The following is an 18984-nucleotide window of genomic DNA, read 5'->3' as shown; positions in this document are numbered from 1 at the left end:
CATATATATTCAGTGATATTTAGTTGACACGATTGCGAAGATGTGCAGCGTTGTCCTGTACTTTTCCCAACGTCTATCTGATCACGCCGTCTACCTCCGTATCCAGTTTGGGCCTCATTTTGTTGAGCTCTACAACCTTTAATGAATAGCAAAAAGAAAACAAATGTTACAACGATGGACAATTAGAAAATGGATTATGATAGCAACATTTTTTTCTGCTGAGTTGCTTAGAAAACCCTAAGTATGTATTTTGCTCGATAGTAAGGATGTACTAGTATCCTGAGAGAAGAGGAGGCTGTCAGATGTTTTAAGATTAGTCCAACAAATAAAGTTATCTTATCTATCTATCTGATTCATATATATCGCCCTCGTCCAGCAAATACTGATACAGAAATGCATAAAATATTTAGTATATTGAAAATGAAAGAAATTTTCAGTTCCGATTGTGAGAATGAAACTGCCATATCACCTTTGTAATTATTACCGATCATAAGTTGTAAATGCAAATGATTTCCCTCTTATAATATTGAATAGACTGTAGTATTACCTGGTCGGTAAATTCTCTCAGTGCTCCCTTTGCGCCTGCGTAGTGGGAGACGAAACGGGCTATTCTTTGGACCAGGCTGTCGCTGTTGTCTGCGCATGCGCTAACGCCAACTCTCCGCATACATTCCACATCTGACACGTCATGTCCTGTAACGTGTGTAGACATTCAAATTATGCTCGTTAGATGGTGTCGGGGGGTTCCAACGTTCTGGGCAAATATCAGAATTAAAGATATCTTTAGTAGAAGGAATAGCCTCCACGAAACCAGCTTGTCTATAGCTGAAATGCATACTTATGGTATATACTGCATATTTCATTAGATAAACCAACATTCCTGCGCCGTAATCATCATTCATTGACGAGTCTGAATCTATATAAGCAGGTACTGAAGAAGTTAAGGCCGCTTTACGTACCAACATAACCAACCTCCGCCCAGCTCAGACCCAGCTCCTGCCTGTGGGAGTCCAACTCACTCAATTTATCCTGTGATAAAGAAATGGGGAAACAAATCAATTCCATGGTGTAACACTAGCCCGAGAGAGAGAGAGAGAGAGAGAGAGAGAGAGAGAGAGAGAGAGAGAGAGAGAGAGAGAGAGAAGGAGAGTGAGAGAGAGAGAGAGAGAGAGAGAGAGGGGGGGGAGAAATTCACTTGAAACAGGAATGACTAGATTTTAAATACAACATCAATGTTCATGCTATCAGGAGAAGTTGAAGTTTATACAAATGAACACTCCTTGTATACCGACCTTACAGTTTTGCCGCAGGCTGCATTTCTCCCGTTCCGCTAACGTGTTGAATACAGGATCGTCTTCATCTGACAGCAGCAACACCTGTAGAAACGGTCAACCAAAGAGTTTCGGTACACTGGTCAGTAAACAAGGCACTGGCCAAGCAGAGGTTAGGCTCAAGCTTGGCTTTGACGTATTCAAGGCGTTTTGTCGGGCTTTTTTGTCATTTTTTTTTGTTTGTCCGACGAAAATTGAAGAAAAATAGAAGACCCGACAAAAACGTTTTGTTGCGAAACAAGCGAAACGCCAGTTCCTTCTACTAATTGAGGTAACGTTATAAACCTGCAGCGTATACAGTGGAATGATCTCCAAGCCTCCGTACATGATGTATGCACCTTACACCTTAGTTATGCCGATGGAGCGTGTTATTTCTGGTCAGAACTTTATTCCGCCTGACTCTACAGATTAGTTTCACCAAGGAGGTTAGATACAGAACATATATGCTTAACCTCATTGGTTTCGCTTTTTCAATAACCGGACTTTAGAACAGTACGGTGGGCTTAAGGTTTTAGACGACAAGCATGTGGGTTCAGGCTGCCGTACAGCGTTGTCACTGAAGGATATCTGAGGCGGTAACACAAGTATTATGGCTAGAAGCAAATGTCTACTAGTATATGATATATGTGTCACCCACATGAAGCAGCTACATAACATATATATATGAATACTCCAAAGAAGCATGGTCTTATCATTCAAAAAAAAAAATTGATCTTACATCCACATGTATGTATATTTCGTTTTTCTTGTAAAGGAAGTAACAGGGCAATAGTCAGTCTTTAGTTGAGCACACACACACGCACACACACACAAACAAACAAACAAACACACACACACACATAAACGAACACTCACGCACACACACACACACACACAAACACGCACACACACAAACGAACATACAAACACACACATGCACAAACACGATTTGATTTCTTCCAATTGGCCTCTTTTCGAAACGCAGTCTCCCAGCAATATCCATCCGAATGATTTCCATTGTCAGAAGCACATACACCTTATATCCACAAAGATAATTGATATTCGTTAATCTCTTTTCCCCCTTTTTTCACCTGCACACCTCCCCCCCGCTTGTCTCACCTGCACACCTGTCCTCCTGAGCCGCCGCACCCCCACCACGTCCCGTGAATGGTACGTCCTGAGGTGCAGCCCGGCCGGACCCTGTAGCGCTGTGGGAGTGAACAGCACCCCGTCTGCGTTCAGGGCGAGCAGCTTCAGGCACTGGGCAGGGAGACAAGAAACACGCGCCTTTAGTACTTTCATTTGGCAAGCAGATCATACAGAAATCTTTATTGACACAACAAAAGTACAGCGACTTCCGTAAGGTCTTCTACAACTAAATAACAAGAATGGGATACAAAATAATTAACCTTAGTCAAGTATAACAAGTATATGAGTACTTCAACATGTCGAGTTTAAACTATCACATAGGATGTTAAAGTTTCGAAAAAGAGTAGGGGCATGCCCCGGTGTGCGATGGTCCAAAACCTTCAGTCCCATGACCACACATGTGTTCGCCCTTAGTAATAGCCTCCGGCTAGTTGGATAACCCTAGCATGTACATGCTGAACCAATAAATAAAATGTTTAAGTTTTGCATAAAACATGCTGCTTAAGCTAGACACACTCAACATTTAACAGCTTACAGGAGACTGATTAAGATGCTAGTGTTGGATATATCTAGACTAGTTGAGTTGAGTTGGCTTCTTTTTTAGAAGTAGAGGAAGACGATATCCATTATCAAATATGTCTCAAATTTGCATAATTTGAACCCAACAAAATGCTATTCGTCGGGGAAAGGGAAAACTAAATAAATAGAATACGGCTGTTCAGTTTGTCACATTGACCCAACTTTTGCTTTCTATCTACCTTATTGATCTTGTGTGCTTCCTTTTAAAGAATAATCGATTAGATATCTCTTTTTGCCAAACTGCTACCTATTTCTTCGTTTCATTGTTTTTTTCTTCTACTGTTTATCTTTCTCAGCGAAGGTCGCAAAAGTCCGCATTCTATCTGCCGTAGACTAAATCTTCCTGACAATTATGACTAATTGTTTTACGTATCCTCTGAGGAAACTTTCATCCATTTTTAACTGCGAAATGACGACCAATTGTGGGGGTTGTTCGGAATCCTTTGTGTAACTGACATTTCGTGAGAGGTCCGTTATTTCTACAAGTCCTGTGGGGAAAGTAGACAATATCTCTGGGAGATACAGAGACAATACCCTATGATACTGTCAACTCCTGACTGATAGTCATCTAAAATATTAAAAAGGGTGTAAAAGCTCTAGCCAAAACAGAGACCCATTCCTAGACTTGTGATAACAAGTGTAGCTTGAGTACTGGAATGATGGCAAGTCGGTTATGTGTGTTTTAGGCTAAACACGACAGTATTGTGTGGTCCCGTCGATTCAGTTCTATACAAGTTTAATTACCAAAACATCAATTTCTATTCAAACAGATCGTATGCAAACAACTGAAGCTCTGTCGTTAGAAATGTCTACCAGTACCACGTCATCTTGTTTTGATTTTTCTGGCAGCGACTGCTATAGTTGAATGCACCTGCATTCTTATACGTCCCCTTATCCACTATCAACATTACAAGTAACGATATTGTACATTTCCTTTGATGTATAACTAACGCATTTAGCCCATGTTGGCAAGAACTTTCAAAAAATATAATTCGTTATGACAGTTGTGACTTGTATTCAGTAAGATCAGATACTAGCTAGTACATGGGTTTGGTACAAACCTTCCAGCTGCTTAAGTTGTATCCGACTGCAGTCCCAATCTCTGTGTCTTCCCCCATCCGCACAGATGGCTCCTCACTAGCACTGTCCTCTGGAAACATCTTGCTTCAAAAGTGGACCTACAAGATAGAGAAAAAAACAAGATGTCAGAAGGTTACATTTTCTCCTTTTGAGTTTTATTCGAATACAGTTTCGTAGATTATTGTTGTCAGACTGCAGGGCAAAATGATGTAAAGAGATTTCAGAACAAAGTATGAGTCAATGTGTTGATTTTTGTCGATTAAAAGTACCGTGGCAATAACCTCACCAACAGAGGTAGCAAAAACACAATCGTTTTCATCTGAAGTTGTGCTGCAACAATTTCAATAAAAACACTGTTGAAATCAACAGTTGTAATTGTAGCCTATGGGGTAGTTTCTATAGACTAAATCGTTTGTGTCCAAACGTTGATCACTATCCGCTTTAAATAGAGCTGTCAGAAAAGTCAAGCCCCCCTCCCCATCTTATTCTACACAACAAAACAAAACAACCCAAAATCAAACCCCCCTGACTTCAGAAACGGAGCAGATCAAAACAAAAGACCCTGACAGGACCAGTCTTATAGGTAGAACACCTAGATACACAGATTGTTGGTCGGGTAACAGTATGCAGCTCGCAACAAAACAGTAAAACATTTTGCACAAACACTGTACTAAGCAGAAGCCATGTCGTTTGTAAAGCTCACTTTCTTACAAGCATTTTTTCATAGAGAAGTACGATTGTCCAACTTTTGCTGATAAAACCATGTTGTACACAAGATCCTTGTCAAACTTCTACTTTTGACTCAGATTCTATTCAATATTATCACAATCAAGAAAAAAAATCTTAATTGTTTTCTTATCAGGCCAAGAGTTAATCCAAAGTAACCTCAACTGCATAGATTTCGCAAACTTTATGTCAATAACTCCCTACTTCAGCTTTCATAACAAGATTCCAAAGTACAACTGACTCCAACTAAAATGTCATCATCATATCTAGTTAACAATATCCTACCGAAAACTCAAACAGTATATACGCCGATTTGTACAGGGGCTTTACACTTATTAGGACGTGCCTGTGGCATAGCTAGTTTTACATGTATGTCAAACACCCTTACTTGTGTTATATGTAGAGGGAAGTCAATATACCTGAAGAAGACGAGCAAGCAGCACTCCGTGTTAACCACCAACCGGTATCTGTTGTCGGTGTCTATGTAAACTATGGCTGCCATACTGTAAACCTTATAATTCAATTCCCTCTAGGATTAGGATAAAATTCGGTAAATATAGTTTGAGGGTCACATTTTCACTATCCTCGCCCATTCTAGATATTTCATTACGTAAGACGTAAGTTTATCACTCACAGATTGGTTCTAAGCTCAGTAGATTTAAACTGAATAAATTACAAGAGAAAGTATGATGATGATTTACGGTAAGCCCTGCAGGTGTGGTGTGAAGGGGTTACGTGCATGTGAATAGAAGCGCAATCGCTGATAATAGGGGTCACTTCTCTATCGATTAGCGGCGTCTGCCTCAAACAGAGATACACAATCGCTGATGTGATCATTTCGGTGAAAGAACGGCCACGTGGTTCAGAAACATATTTCAGCTTTTCAGTGTCGAATCATTTCAGTTTCTACATAATAGTGTTTCTGATAACTTTCTTACACATTCTGTGAGACATCTTACATACTCTGACCAGCAGTTGTCGCGCCGCGTGCCTGCGAGATGGTGTGTTACGTCGAGGGGCGGTTATACCGGCTTTACAAATACAGATGTATGAGCTTTTCGGTGTCGAATCTTTTTGGTTTGTACAGAATACTTATTACGTCCATGAAAAGTTGGGTAGATCGTAATTCAGATACCAAAGCCCGATCTCAGAACAAAAACACACAACTAGCTCAGATACCTCCTACGTTGGCACTGTGTGTATCCTGTTTTTGTTTTTAATGTCAACGAATAAAGGTGTGTCGTCAGAAATGTAACAGCTGCCATCCCTGATTGCTTTGTCTTTGTGTTGGTTGGGTCCGCAGAAAGAGTACCATTGGGAAAGGTTGTTCCCCAAATGTAGGGACACCCTATGTTAGGGTTATGGTTAGGGGGTGTAGAACACAGGAGTGTCGGGACATAGGAGCGTTGGAACATAGGGGTGTAACCCCAAATGTAGGCTTGTGCAAATGTGCAAACACCTAACTCGACTTCTAATTGATTACATGGGTCGTTTAAAACTTGTCATTGTCAAAACACTATCAATGTCGCATCTTTATGACGTGGTAAGAGCTACAATATGCCCCTTCAGACAGCAGGAAAACCGATCGGCCGATCGCGCGACAAGTCTACGAGCTCTAAATGCAATTTTGGAGGGGCAGGGGGCTGTTAATCACAGGCAGCAAGTTTTTAGTCATTCCAAGGTTCAACCTCCTTTTTCATACCCGCATATTAGTCTCTACCAGACTAACCGCGCCGGCTATGGGGAGAACATTTGCCGGGGGACTTTGGCCATGGAGGGTTTCATTCACAGGCGCATATTTGGCCCTCTCTCCGTAGCCAACTCCCTTCATACAATTGACTCTATTTGGCCAATTTCTACTATTTTACCAACGACCCGCGGAGGCTGGTAGAGCCTACCCGCATATGCTTAACTTTCGAAGTACAAGAGAGCTACACACCTACAAAACTAATAACATTTTCGGCAGTAATGCGCCTGGTGTTCTCTCGATCGTCGCGCGATTTTTACAGATCTGCCACGTCCTCAAGTAAAAAAATGTCTCTGGCGATTTCTAAACTCGGTGACCCTGTGGTGATCAATAAATTCGGCCGAAAGTCGTTACTCAGTGTGACACGGGCTTTGCGCCATGCGTTAATGTTTCCTCAGTTTACCAGCCAACTAATTTGGGCAATCTAAAAACGGTAGAATATCAACGATGGTGTCGTGCCACGCTTAATTTCCTCATGTATTATTGACGAACCGTTTGAGTGTGTGGAGATCGCGTGTAGAAGAACTATATACAGCTAGTCAACCCCCAGAGCTATCTGTCACCAATGTGTCGCAATAACGTTACAAGAATCAAAGCAGTTGTTTTAGCTCGGCATCGGCCAATACATATGTAGAGCTTTACAGAAGAGAGAATGTGTGGTAACAGACAGAAACGTTTAACGTATATTATGTCAATGCGCCATTTACGTCCATATTATTGTAGTCATAGTTTTTAGAATATACTAGTAGACTAGTATTACTGTATTGGTTGCTTTGTCATTGTTGCCATACATTGTACCGTGTACAACTGTCGAACAACAAAGTTCATTCATTGATTCATTCATTCGTTATATCATGGTTTGTCATAGCTTCAAATCTAGCATTCGTATCATGCATTGTCAAGCATGTGTCAAGCAGGTGTAATTCTGCAAATACTCATTTGTTTACTCATATCTTAAAGCCTTCCTGAAACGAATCCTTCCACCACCAAGGCAATGATGAATTCCAGCTTTTAGTTTGTTTGACAAAGCTGAAACAAAAAACACACCGAATTTCTTCTATACATTCTGGATATCATGTGTTAGACAGGGAAGAAATAAATCCCTATCTGTTTTCACACTGCAGAACTTTCTTCAAGAAAACGACGTCTAAACTTGGTCTGCTTGGTCTGCGCTGGGGTTTATCTTTCTGTACAACCAAAGGTGGTCTTCGCACAGAATTGTTCATGCATCCATGTACAACCTTTCTCGTGACTTTAATTCTTAAGCGTTAAATTCTAACAGAGAACGTCAAATGGCTGAAGATAGTACAGACCATCATGACCCAACAAGACAAAATCTATGGTTCGTATAAAACTCCTTGTATCTGTGGGGTACTTCTGAAGAAGCTACATGAAGATACTGTTGACTCAGTGTAAACAACAAGGATGCAAAAAACAACAACATAAAGCCAGCCGGCCTCAGGCCATAGGACGCGCCACCACGAATTTTACACGGTGGAAGAGTAGGATATATCCGAGCAGGTAGCTTGCCTGTTCCGGTGTCATGCCCGAGATATACAAGATAAACAGAGATGCTTTCAGGAATTTCTTACAGTTGATAACTCGTATAGAACGCGTGTTGTGCCAAAAGTGATGCATGTCTGTACTACATGTATGGACGGCATCATAGAAGCAATTTTGAAGGGGGCTGTTAGTCACAGACAGCATTGCGAAGGTTTTAGTCATACCAAGAAGGTTTAACCTCTTTTTTTCATACCCGCATGTGCTAAACTTCCGAAGTACAGCCGAGAGTACACACCTACAAAACTGGGCTCGATTTACGAAAGAATGTGAGGCGGAATTGGGTTATGTCTTTCAAAAATCCCTTTATTAGTTCAGTAGGTTATTTTTCAGGGTGTTCCCATGGCGCCCCTAGGATGGGATTTATCTGCTCAAACACAGACAGAACGTGTTTAATCTCCGTACAGTTAGGCAGAGAGGGGGTATTCAAGAAACATGCACATTGTACAAAGAAAGAATCATTCACATATATCCTGCCAACTAAAACTATGTAAATTTGTGTACACATGTTTCAAGAAGACAGAAGAAATTCTGTAGATTTAGAGGGATATAACAAAGTGTTCATTTTCATTTCTTCTTTCTTTGAATATGCAATAAATTTCATGTTCGTTGCCATTGTTATTAAAAGGAGGGTGGTCCCAGAAATATTTTTAACTTGATTTCATAAATGTATAAACATAGAGATGAAGTCTCAAAATGAATTTTTGTTTGATGATAACATACAAATATTATTCCATGATTAAAACCTCTATTTTCACCAGGGATCATTCATATATTCTTATTTCCTTTCTCTTGAATCAAATATTCTTACCCTACTGATAAAAGCCAAGAACCGACATAGCCAGTTAAGTGGAATGATAGTGGCTTGGTCAGAGAAGGAAAACATGTTATCAAATCTCAACGTGGCACCACAACACCAGTGACTCAAGCGCCCCCTTTTGGGCAACATGAACCCTGCATCACTTGCCTAAAAAGTCGTCCAATACAAGAAGTGAGGATACTTCCCTCCCACATTGTACTTCACCCAGTCTAATTCGCCACGTTCTACTTTCAATTCCCTTGCTGAAGTCTCTAGAACAATCAAAATAAGATAGAACACTTACTAGCCTTCCAAGTCAGAAAAATAAGTCGGCTGATGTTCTCAAAAAAGATTCGCTGTGCTAACACGACGTCACGACAGAAAAGACACACCGACTATAAACCGGTATTTCTACCTATGACACAGCCGTCTGTTGTTATGGGCTTATCCATTTAATTGCGAGCCTTAGGGCTCAAAGAGGGGCACAGAAAAACTTTGGTCAGTTGTTCTAAGTACTGTGATATAATCGAAAAGTCAGGTGTGCATTGTTCTGAAAACAGGGACACTTATTTTTTCATAAATTATTCCTGTGTTCAGGATACGTTGAACAAAAAACTTGTTGAAAAGACTCAATTGATGGCACATACCAACTCAATGTGTGTTATTATGGTGGCTGAGGCCAGTTCACCTTCTTATAAAGCGTTTATCCTGTACTTAAGTATGAGGCTACCGGCTACATAACGAAGAACAGTTGAATAAACAGTGTGTATATCTGGTAAATTGTTCAACATACTCTAGTGTAATAAATCATTCATTTCTTGACGAATACACGATGTTTATGTTCCATAGCAAGGAGATTATGGTGACCCAGATAAAATCTTTGACTTTTGGGACGACTTTAGCCTATCACAAAAGAGACGAATTTTCCGAACAAAAGAATGTGACATCTGGTGTCATGACACAGTTGCTCAACCACTTGTATCTGTGTGACATCTTCAGGGGCGAACCATTTTCTCCGCAGGGGACGCATGGTGTCACTGACAGGGACGACGTTTTGCTACGAATCTGCTGCTGACGAATATCGACTTCACTTCTTTATGGCTATGCTTGGAGGTTTGTGACCCCCCGTTGTGAAGTGACCGGTAAAGGTGTGTCATAAATCAAGGAGGTTCTGACATAAACAAAAAGAAAAACACCGCAAATATTCACATAACATCTAGTGGACAAAAAAAACTACAGTAAACAAGCGTTGTTCAAGTCAGTGTAGGCAAGGAGGTTTAGCTCCTTGGTGTAGGTGAAGCATAGAAAAATCATATATGCATTTCTGCGCACACCCCACTAATCATAATGGCACATTCCTATAAATCTCGAAACCTGTTTGACAAGATCGCGGGAAAGGGGTCGACAAATATGGCAGCGGCCAACGTGGACAATACCTGTCATACAGTGTTTTGTTGAATGTGTTTTCGGGCATTCGTGTCAAAATAGACTTCCAAGGGAACTGTCGTCTGTCAGTTGACTCACCTGCCGTTACCATGGTAACGGCTACCTGTACAGGTATGTAACTCTCATCATCTCAAGTGTTTGTTATTCGTTTCTGCATCGTCTGAGACCTCGAGTTCTATACAATTGTACGTGTTTGAAATCCATGTCACCCACGTAATACTGCATGTTTGCGACAGCAAATGTAGGAAGTACTTGGGGCAGTCGTGGGTGTGTTGTGCAGGTGTCGTGCGAAATTCGTCTGTCTTGTTATGGAAAAGGTTGTCATATATCTTTGTGGACGAAAGGTTCTGCCATAGCCTCACTAAAAAGATCGTACAGATCGTAAAAACGACACCCAAAAATTTCAGAATTGTTGACATGACAGGCACTGCACAAAAACTCACAATCACTAAGGGGAAACTCTGGGATCAAAAATATTGAATTCTATCGCTGACTTTAGATTGTAAGATTCACTCTGTGCTGTGCTGGAAGACAAGTTAGATACTCCCTTGTGCATATGATCTGTAATCATGCTACAATGAACAACACTGCTACCGATATCCAGTTAACATGGAACGTTGTCTTAGACCTTAGACGACAAGTGTTGTCTGCTATTATACACCCTGCCTAACATGGTGGTGCCAAATTATCTACCCAGTACACGGAAGGGAAGAATGTGCTCAGTGCTAGCTACCATTGCTATGTTTTCCTATGAGTCGAGTAGTGCTGTAATGTCAGTCATCTTGTTTAATTATACGTGAAAGATAGGTCAGACTGCAGTCGCCTAAGGGGACTGTAACACGCGATGTGCGCAATGACCTGTAAATTCGGGTGTTGTTGCTTTGTTACCTCTGTGTACGGATGTTTTGTTTCCGTCGTGTCTGTTTGCTTGTCAATGTGTGTCCAGTTGGTCTATTATAATAGACACGTCTCACCACATAGTGACAGGAAGTGAAGTATGACAGGTCAAAAGCTACCCTTTTTACACACTGATATGATGTCAAAGGTTATTTTTTGTTGTTTTATTTTTGGTGTAGAAGCATTGGAAACTTCATGTCTATATTCTAGCGATAACCAATTTTTTAGAATAATCTGGTGATCTAAAACGCACCTATCTTTTATCATATTCCTTCTATAGTAAGATGTCATGACTGAATACAATTATAGACTTTCAGGGTGCTTTAGATGGATTCTCGCGGGACTCTATCCACGCACGCAACCAGTGTGACGTCGCAGTTGACCTTTGTTGAATCTAATCTTGTCATCACACACTTTGGGTTCAATGTTTGAAGGCTTCTGCGGCAAAAAAGGAAATGATTTGCTCAATGATAATCCCTGTGGCCAAGACTATTGATAGAAATAAATGATATATAATTGTACCGACTTATTAAGTCGTAAATTGTCATGTGTAAGTCCTCATAACGATCGATATTCTTACGATGGAAGTTCAATGGTGGAGTGAAGTGTGATAGTGATTTTACGAGTGGGAGCCAGCTGAATTCAGAGCAGACATCAGGGTCCTGAATATTTGAATGTGAGATGCGTCCATAAAAGATGTTCTTAAAAGGTAAAGGTAGTCCCATAGTCTCTTTTAGGCAGTATGGGCAGTGGGATGTTATCCATTGTGTCTAGGGCATGGCATTGGAAGGTGGAGCACAACCATTTCTTTCCACTGACTGAGTGAGGAAGTTCGTGTAAAGTGCCATTGTCAATAGCACAACATCGCTGGCATGTCAGGAGTTTCGAACCCAGGACTTCTGGGTTCTAGGCCAAACATCCTAACCTGATTAGATTAATTTTCTTATAGACTAATTTTTCATAAACGAAGAGGAACGAAATGTAAGGTATCAATAGACTTATACTTATACAGCGGCTTGTAACTCTAACCCGAATGTTTGTCCCTTTCAGAGCCGATGATATGATACACGCAGTTCAACATGTTGGTGATTCGTCCGAATACCCGGATCTTGGTGGCCCTGACTGCTTCAATCGGCTTGTCCCTCTATTTGATTCATCTGATCGTCTCTGAGAATAAGGTGGAAAAGAACATGGACGGGAAAATGGAGTTGAAAGATGTTAGCATTTGGGACTTGTTTCCCTCGGACAAGGATGGAAGTGAGTGCGTTGTCAAGCTTTCTGTCGTCATATGCAATATATATGAACGGTCTACTTCAAGATATATCTTCAGAAAAGACACTGTAGCCGCATAGTTCCCGTTTACGGTTTAGAACTTTATTCAATACCACACTGACTAGTTTCGACTTGGCCTTGTGTGTGCGGCTTTTATAAATCTATATCAACGGGAATTATGCGGCTACATGGTCTTTCCTGAAGATATGGCGTGAGCGTGAACGGTTGATTTGAGGTTGTCCACTACTATTTGCCTGTTATATCCGATGATCTTACAAAATTCACTAATTTCAGCAGCCGCGGAAGATGGCCGCCGTGAGGACCCTGTGCGGAAGCTGCTGCAGATCGCACGGATTGCCGGGTACCCTGAGATGAGTGTGGACAGGGCGGCAGAGAAACTCAGCGAGATCAAGAAGGTCGTGCAGGAGTTCCAACGCGCAGGCGCGGGGGACAAGGTGAGTTACGTCATTTGTTGTAGGTTTATGTTTCAAATCAAATTGGTTTTGTGGTCGCAAAACATTACACTGAAGAATTTAATAAATGTTCTTATGCACAAAGGCCGTGAGTCGTTGAGGAGAACACAGTTTTGTGCACAGATTACAGGATACTGCAAGGATGATGTCCACTGATAAAATAGCACTATCCACTGCACGAAATGGCCTCGTATTCCGGCGTATACGTACAGGGATTCCTCCGGAAATATTCCATATGCCGGTGCGGATTTAGCGTATCCGCTAGTTTTAACGGATACGCTAAATCCGCACCGGGATATGGAATATTTCCGGAGGAATCCCTGTACGTATACGCCGGGATACGAGGCCATTTCGTGCAGTGATCCATTCGAACACCTTCTAGATACCAAGTTGGCTTCTGTGTGTTCTGTGTGAAAGGCCAGTGCATAAACGTAGAGATGACAGGACAGTATGCGAAGTTATAACTTACATGTATAACTTCTGTCAGTCAGGTATACAAGGTCGTCACAAGTGAAAAACATATCCTGGCAATAGGCAGTTTTCCAAGATGAAGTCTTCGGCACACATAGTGATACGATAATCCTTTAGAACGTTTACAACAAAGTTTTCTTTTTCCTTCCCGTTTCAGGTTGCGTCATCCTTTCTCCACAAGATCGACATCATCCTCCTGTCCGAGCAGAGCGCGGAGAAACTTCACAAGAACATAAGAATAAAGAGGAAGGCAGAGAAGAAGGCCAAGGAACAGGAGAAGGCGAAACAGGAGGAGGAGAAACGTCTGGAGAAACTACAGAAACAGGAAAAAGAAGAAGAGATGGGCCATCTGGGAGAGGTGAATGATAGCTTAGAGAGGATATGCCACACAAGGGTGTACGACTGAATACAAAGGATGGATGGATGGATGGATGGATATGCATGAAACTTTATAAACTCGTGGAAGATTTCCTTCTCGAGCATCTTTAAAGGTTACTGTAGTATAAGTTATCACAATGATTTGAAGAGAGAAACTTAAACTTAAACTTCAACCTGAGAATACTTCAGTTAGCAACTGTTGAACACTCTTGATGATTTGTCATCAAGACAAGATCTTGTTCGGTACGGTCGATGATGCAAACAGAGCTTGCATTAAACAGTCTGTATTTCCTACCTAAGGGTGCTGCAGGCAAGCCTCCACCGAATTTGGGAGGTACAGTTGATGATGCAAACAGACCTTGCATTAAACAGTCTGTATGTCTCACCTTAGGGTGCTGCAGACAAACCTCCACCGAAGCCGAAGCTGAGTCAGGAGCGGATGGAGCAGATCGCCCGGGCGGTGTCGTACTTACGGAAGGCCGATGAGAAACTGCCGTTCGAGAGGAGAGCCAAGCTGTGGAAGATGGGGTACGAGAGGGACGACAAGTACAGCTTTTCGGTACGTTCATGTGTTTTAGTTGTGCAAAAGAAATCGAAAGTCTCATATCAAACGTACTACTATCCTCATTATCTTCGCCGAGTACTTGTACTCGGAGAAGATTATGTTTTCGGTTGAAAAATCTGTTGGGTGGGTCTGTATGTATGTCAGGAGCATAACTCAACAAAGCTTCAATGAATCTTTATGATTTTTGGTAGGTGTGTAGTGGTTGTGCAAAGGAAACTTAAGTTCGAAAATGGTTCACCTTGCGTTTTTCAACGGTACTGCAGCGGACTTTGCATTTTTATGTGTTTGTATGTAGGCAAAAAAAGTGACAGAAACGTTGATGGATCTTCATGAATTTTTGCAGGTGTGTAGATGTTGTGGACACAGAGGTCAAGTTCAAAAATGATTCCCCTGGCATTTTCCGGTGGAACTGCAGCGGGCTTTGTGTGGATGTGTATTTGTATGTCGCCAGGATAACTCAAGAACCTGTTGATGGATGTGTATGATATTTGGTGGATGGGTAGGGTTTACAGAAAGGAAGGTCAAGTTCGATAATGGGCTTTCTAGCGGGTACCTAAGGTACTGCAGCGGAACTTCAAAATTTAGGGGCATATTTTCTGAAAGTGCTATGGTCATGATTTTTGTGTGGTAGGTAGTTCATGCCACAGAAAGTAAGTTCTGTAAATTTGGGCCCCCTATCGGCTTTTTCAGAACTGCAGTGGGTGTTTTTGTTTTGACATTCGGACATGAATAACTTGAGAAGGGGTCGCCAGATCGTCGTGATGTTTGGTATGTAGAGAGCTCAGATGGTGCTTTACATAATCAATGACTAATAATGCAAATCAGGAGATAATTTGCATAATTATTAAGGAAAGTTTGTTAACCCACTGCATTTCATTATGGGGCATTGGACAGTGTCAGGTCATGTAAACAGATGGCCTTGCATAAACGTTCATGTAGGTCAAATAAATAAACAGATGGGGCACCCACTATTCTCCAAGCAGAGTTGTGGGTCCAGCTGGTTTTTAACGTGTTCAGTTCAGGCATTTTTGTTCAACACGGTTGGCGACATAACTAAAAGGGGACAAAATAGAAAGCCTGACAAAAACACCTAAAAACACGTCAAAAACCAGCCAGACCCAGTCCTCTGCTTGGAGAGTACACTGTACCAAAACTGCACCACTGCTAGGTGCGGAAAAGTCACATGTACTATGTCTTTCAAAATGTGTATATATCTAGACTGGACTCATTCGCCCCATCATAACTTCCAAATGGTATGGTGCATGATCAAATATGCAGGGTGTGATAAGTATGTAAATATTAATCACTCTCCATGATAAGCCTTGATTATTTGGCGAAGATAATGTGTTCGTGGAACTCTAGTTATTACTATTTGTAGTGTAAAAAAATGTAAAAAAAAGTACAGGTAGTCCTACAGCCTTTTTGAGGCCGTGGGGGCAATAGATTATTAATCCGCTGTGTCAAGCTTGGCGCATGGCAAGTCATTGAAGGCGGAGCCCATCCTAGTCCTTCCACTGCCTTTCACCTCCCCAACCGAAGTGAGGTACCCATGGAGTAAGAAAAGTAGTGTTAAGTGTCTTTCTCAAGGACACAACGTTTAGCCAGTAATCAAACTCGATCTCGTGTCCAATAAAAGCCCAGTCAGTCAACCAGTCGACTCCACTATGTGTTTTTGGCTGGAAAACATTTCTCCAAGTCCAAGACAAATTTGCCTTAGACTAGACGATACCATCTAACATGTGCCAAAAACAGTTACTCAAGCAACATCTAACATGTGTATACTTACAACACAGGACTGCGAGGACATGGACGATTCCATCTCCAGGAACCTGCCGGAGTCGCCCTGGTTCTCTGAGCGGTACATGGACGACCTGAAGCTGTTCATGGACGCGGAGGATATCGACAACCCGTACATCTTCCAGAAACTACGTCACTACGGACTGCCGTTCGGCTTCGGCGCACAGAAACGGGACGGTATGTACAGTGACGTAATTGTTGGCAGCCGTCAGTCTCGAAAGACTATGGTGTGTGTGTTGTTTCTGCCACTAAGACAGCGGCACTGAAGTGACCTCTCCAGTATTCGAGCCTGGGCGGACTATGGTGACGTAATAGTGTCAGAGATCCACAATCTCTGAACAGATTGAAAGCTCGTCTGTGCTGGTAGAGATCATTCTGAAGCAAAGTTGAACTGCAGTTTTCAACAAAAGAATTGGTTTACCCAAATTTTAGACCATCCAACTCCAGCCTTTGTCAAGGAATAACAGAGAAATTTGTCAAGGAATCTCATTCCTTGACAAAGACTGGAGTTGGACTGTCCAAAATTTGGGGTTGTCCGATTTTTGTGTTGGAAATTACACTTTAATTCTGCTTCTCTAAACAGATGGTAGTGGTCGGACGATTGTAAAGTTTTCTGACCGGTTAGCTTTTCTGACAGGGGCGAGGACTTTTCGTTTGTCGGGAAAAGCTTAGTCGAGATGTTATTTGAGGAAATACGTACTTTTGACAGCTAAACGTTTATGTAATTATCTCCAACAATAGATTTATTGAACGCTTTGCTTATCCAATTTTATCATACATGTCAGTAAATGGGAACCATGTACATCTGCTAAAACGTTTTTCCGCCTGGTTCTGTTGTATGATTGCAGTCATGGCGCGATTAGTGCACAACGACAACTTCACCAATGACGACATCCATGGTGACTACCGCAAAAGGTGCTTGACATGCGCAGTGGTGGGGTCTAGCGGTGACCTGAAAGGAGCAGGGATGGGGAAAGAGATCGACAAACACGACTATGTGTTCAGGTGATTTTGTCTTCATGAAACTTACATTAGATGACTATGAGTTTTATACATAATATCAAAAAGACTTTGTTTGTATAGGAAGGACCCTGTTATTACACCAAAATCAAACTCCTTGATCACAGATAGCCATTAATTCATTGACGATTAGCCATGCAAGAAAATGTTTTCGTACCTTTAAAAAATGCAACTTTTCTTGAGACACGATGAGCAAGCAATGATTCAATATTTGATTAAATGTTATGTAGTAATAACTTTTTTTCTTAGATTATTTTATTTCTGAATCTAAAAAAACGGCAGATTGAGTCTGTCTCTTTGTCAAATGGCAATGTTTTACATTTATCTTTCATAAAGCTTGCATAATTGTTATGATAGATAGGAAAGTCTTACTAATGTGTTTATCATTTTCCAGGTTGAACAAGGCAATGACGAACTCCGAGTACTGGCCAGACATTGGGAACAAAACCACGTTCTACACCTTCTACCCGGAGTCCAACTTCGTGCATCTGCTGGGCGACAAAGACGTAAGGAAGCTTTTTTATATCCAAGAAGGGCGCCTTTGCTATTAAACTGCTCTAGGGCAGTATAAACTCATCATTAAAACACTAAACTAAGCGATGAAACATAGTGAGCTTTAGAACACCGGTACGAATGCGCGAAACGGTAGGTCGACTACAGTCCACGCAAGTCAGTCAGACAGGGGCGCCATGGACAATCTCATGACCCCGTATCAACTTGTAAAACACTTTCTCTTTTTCCCTTCCCACAGAGTGTTGTCTACCTTTATGCGGGGTTTAAGCAGTACGACATCGACTACATCATCGCGGTGGTGGAAGGCGAACCCATGCCCAAAATCAAGGCCAACAACAGATACTGGTGAGCCGGAAAGTTCTATTCATACCTGAAAATAACTTGAATATGAGTTAGAAGTTAAAAGAACCCAACAAACTTATCGTGAAGAGTAGGATGCCCTGGTGTTCCTTGCTATAAGCTATTGCTTAGCTATAAGCTATTTTTGCTACTGCTTCATGTGTGTGCGTGTGATGTGCTTGTATGTATGTTCTCATTGCACCTATTAGAAATGAGAAAAAAAGACGAAATGCGTAGATGTCAGTTTACATACACTCAGATGTCCCGTTTCTATAAAGGTATCCAACCGATATTGTTTCCTCCAGGTCGGTCCGTAACCCGAAGATCCGTGGGCAGCAGTTAAAATTCTTCCATCCCGACTTCCTGCGTTACATCCACGTGGCATACCTGAACCACACCGGGGGCCGCCCCACCACCGGCGCCATGCTCGTCTTTACAGCCGTGCACATGTGTGACAAGGTTTGTTTGGTTGCTTGTCTTTATCTACATCCCTTGTGAGTACGGTGCTACGTAAATGTGGCCCTGGCTGCAGCTGGGTTGTAGTAAATGCTTGGACAGAAGTCGACGAAGTTGCTTGATCTTAGTGTAACAAACAGCCTATTGAATTATATGAAATAGGCAAAGAAAGGAGATTCAGTATCAGTTTTTAACAAGAGCCTAACAGTTACAGATGTATGAATTTTACCTAAAATCTATAAAAAAACTTTTCCGATTTAAGATACTTGAAAAACGCTTAGAATATCAAAAAGTATCTTGCCGCCGAATTTGCTCATCTGTAACCAAGAACTATATCAACGCTGAATAATTGCCAAAAATAAGTGACTTTCCATACATAATGGTTAAACAGATTTTGTCAGTATTAG

General features: G+C 41.5%; 2 protein-coding genes across 5 annotated transcripts in view; one reads left to right on the top strand and one right to left on the bottom strand.

The window, feature by feature from the left end:
• Nucleotides 1-4: 4 nt before the first annotated feature.
• On the bottom strand, nt 5-9376 carry LOC136444617 (N-acylneuraminate cytidylyltransferase-like). Of its 3 annotated transcripts, none has more exons than XM_066442260.1 (8): nt 9255-9367; nt 5264-5371; nt 4100-4216; nt 2430-2570; nt 1293-1376; nt 960-1029; nt 548-693; nt 5-136 (listed from the first exon to the last, which is right to left on the bottom strand). In XM_066442260.1, exons 3-8 carry the CDS (start codon nt 4196-4198, stop codon nt 74-76), a joined length of 603 nt encoding a protein of 200 aa, XP_066298357.1. In that variant the 5' UTR covers nt 4199-4216; nt 5264-5371; nt 9255-9367; the 3' UTR covers nt 5-73. The 3 variants fall into 3 exon arrangements, with proteins under 3 accessions (XP_066298357.1, XP_066298356.1, XP_066298355.1); XM_066442259.1 differs by having other exon boundaries at nt 6-136; nt 5233-5371; XM_066442258.1 differs by lacking the exon at nt 5264-5371 and having other exon boundaries at nt 7-136; nt 9255-9376.
• Nucleotides 9377-10328: 952 nt separating this feature from the next.
• The window catches only part of LOC136445410 (alpha-N-acetylgalactosaminide alpha-2,6-sialyltransferase 1-like), a 9605-nt gene continuing 949 nt past the window's right edge, over nt 10329-18984 (top strand). The window contains exons 1-10 of one of the 2 annotated variants that reach the window (XM_066443410.1): nt 10329-10507; nt 12344-12550; nt 12863-13020; nt 13667-13867; nt 14279-14446; nt 16246-16426; nt 17098-17254; nt 17664-17775; nt 18021-18127; nt 18427-18580. In XM_066443410.1, the coding sequence (XP_066299507.1) occupies nt 12373-12550; nt 12863-13020; nt 13667-13867; nt 14279-14446; nt 16246-16426; nt 17098-17254; nt 17664-17775; nt 18021-18127; nt 18427-18580 (1416 nt within the window). In that variant the 5' untranslated portion in view covers nt 10329-10507; nt 12344-12372. Of the gene's footprint in view, nt 10508-12343; nt 12551-12859; nt 13021-13666; nt 13868-14278; nt 14447-16245; nt 16427-17097; nt 17255-17663; nt 17776-18020; nt 18128-18426; nt 18581-18984 lie in introns of both variants that reach the window. The other variant, XM_066443409.1, reaches the window with a different exon arrangement.

Source organism: Branchiostoma lanceolatum, chromosome 11 (assembly GCF_035083965.1).
Source record: "Branchiostoma lanceolatum isolate klBraLanc5 chromosome 11, klBraLanc5.hap2, whole genome shotgun sequence".
NCBI classification, from domain to species: Eukaryota; Metazoa; Chordata; class Leptocardii; order Amphioxiformes; family Branchiostomatidae; genus Branchiostoma; species Branchiostoma lanceolatum.
Note: the sequence above shows the minus strand (reverse complement) of the source record. Positions and strands in the feature narration are given on the sequence as shown.

Excerpts from the sequence above, each read along its gene's own strand:
- LOC136444617 (XM_066442258.1), bottom strand. The coding sequence starts at position 4,198 with ATGTTTCCAGAGGACAGTGCTAGTGAGGAGCCATCTGTGCGGATGGGG. Across the intron at positions 1,030-1,292 it reads GCCTGCGGCAAAACTGTAAG|GATAAATTGAGTGAGTTGGA; the intron begins GTCGGTATACAA and ends TCTTTATCACAG. Across the intron at positions 137-547 it reads TGAGAGAATTTACCGACCAG|GTTGTAGAGCTCAACAAAAT; the intron begins GTAATACTACAG and ends TATTCATTAAAG.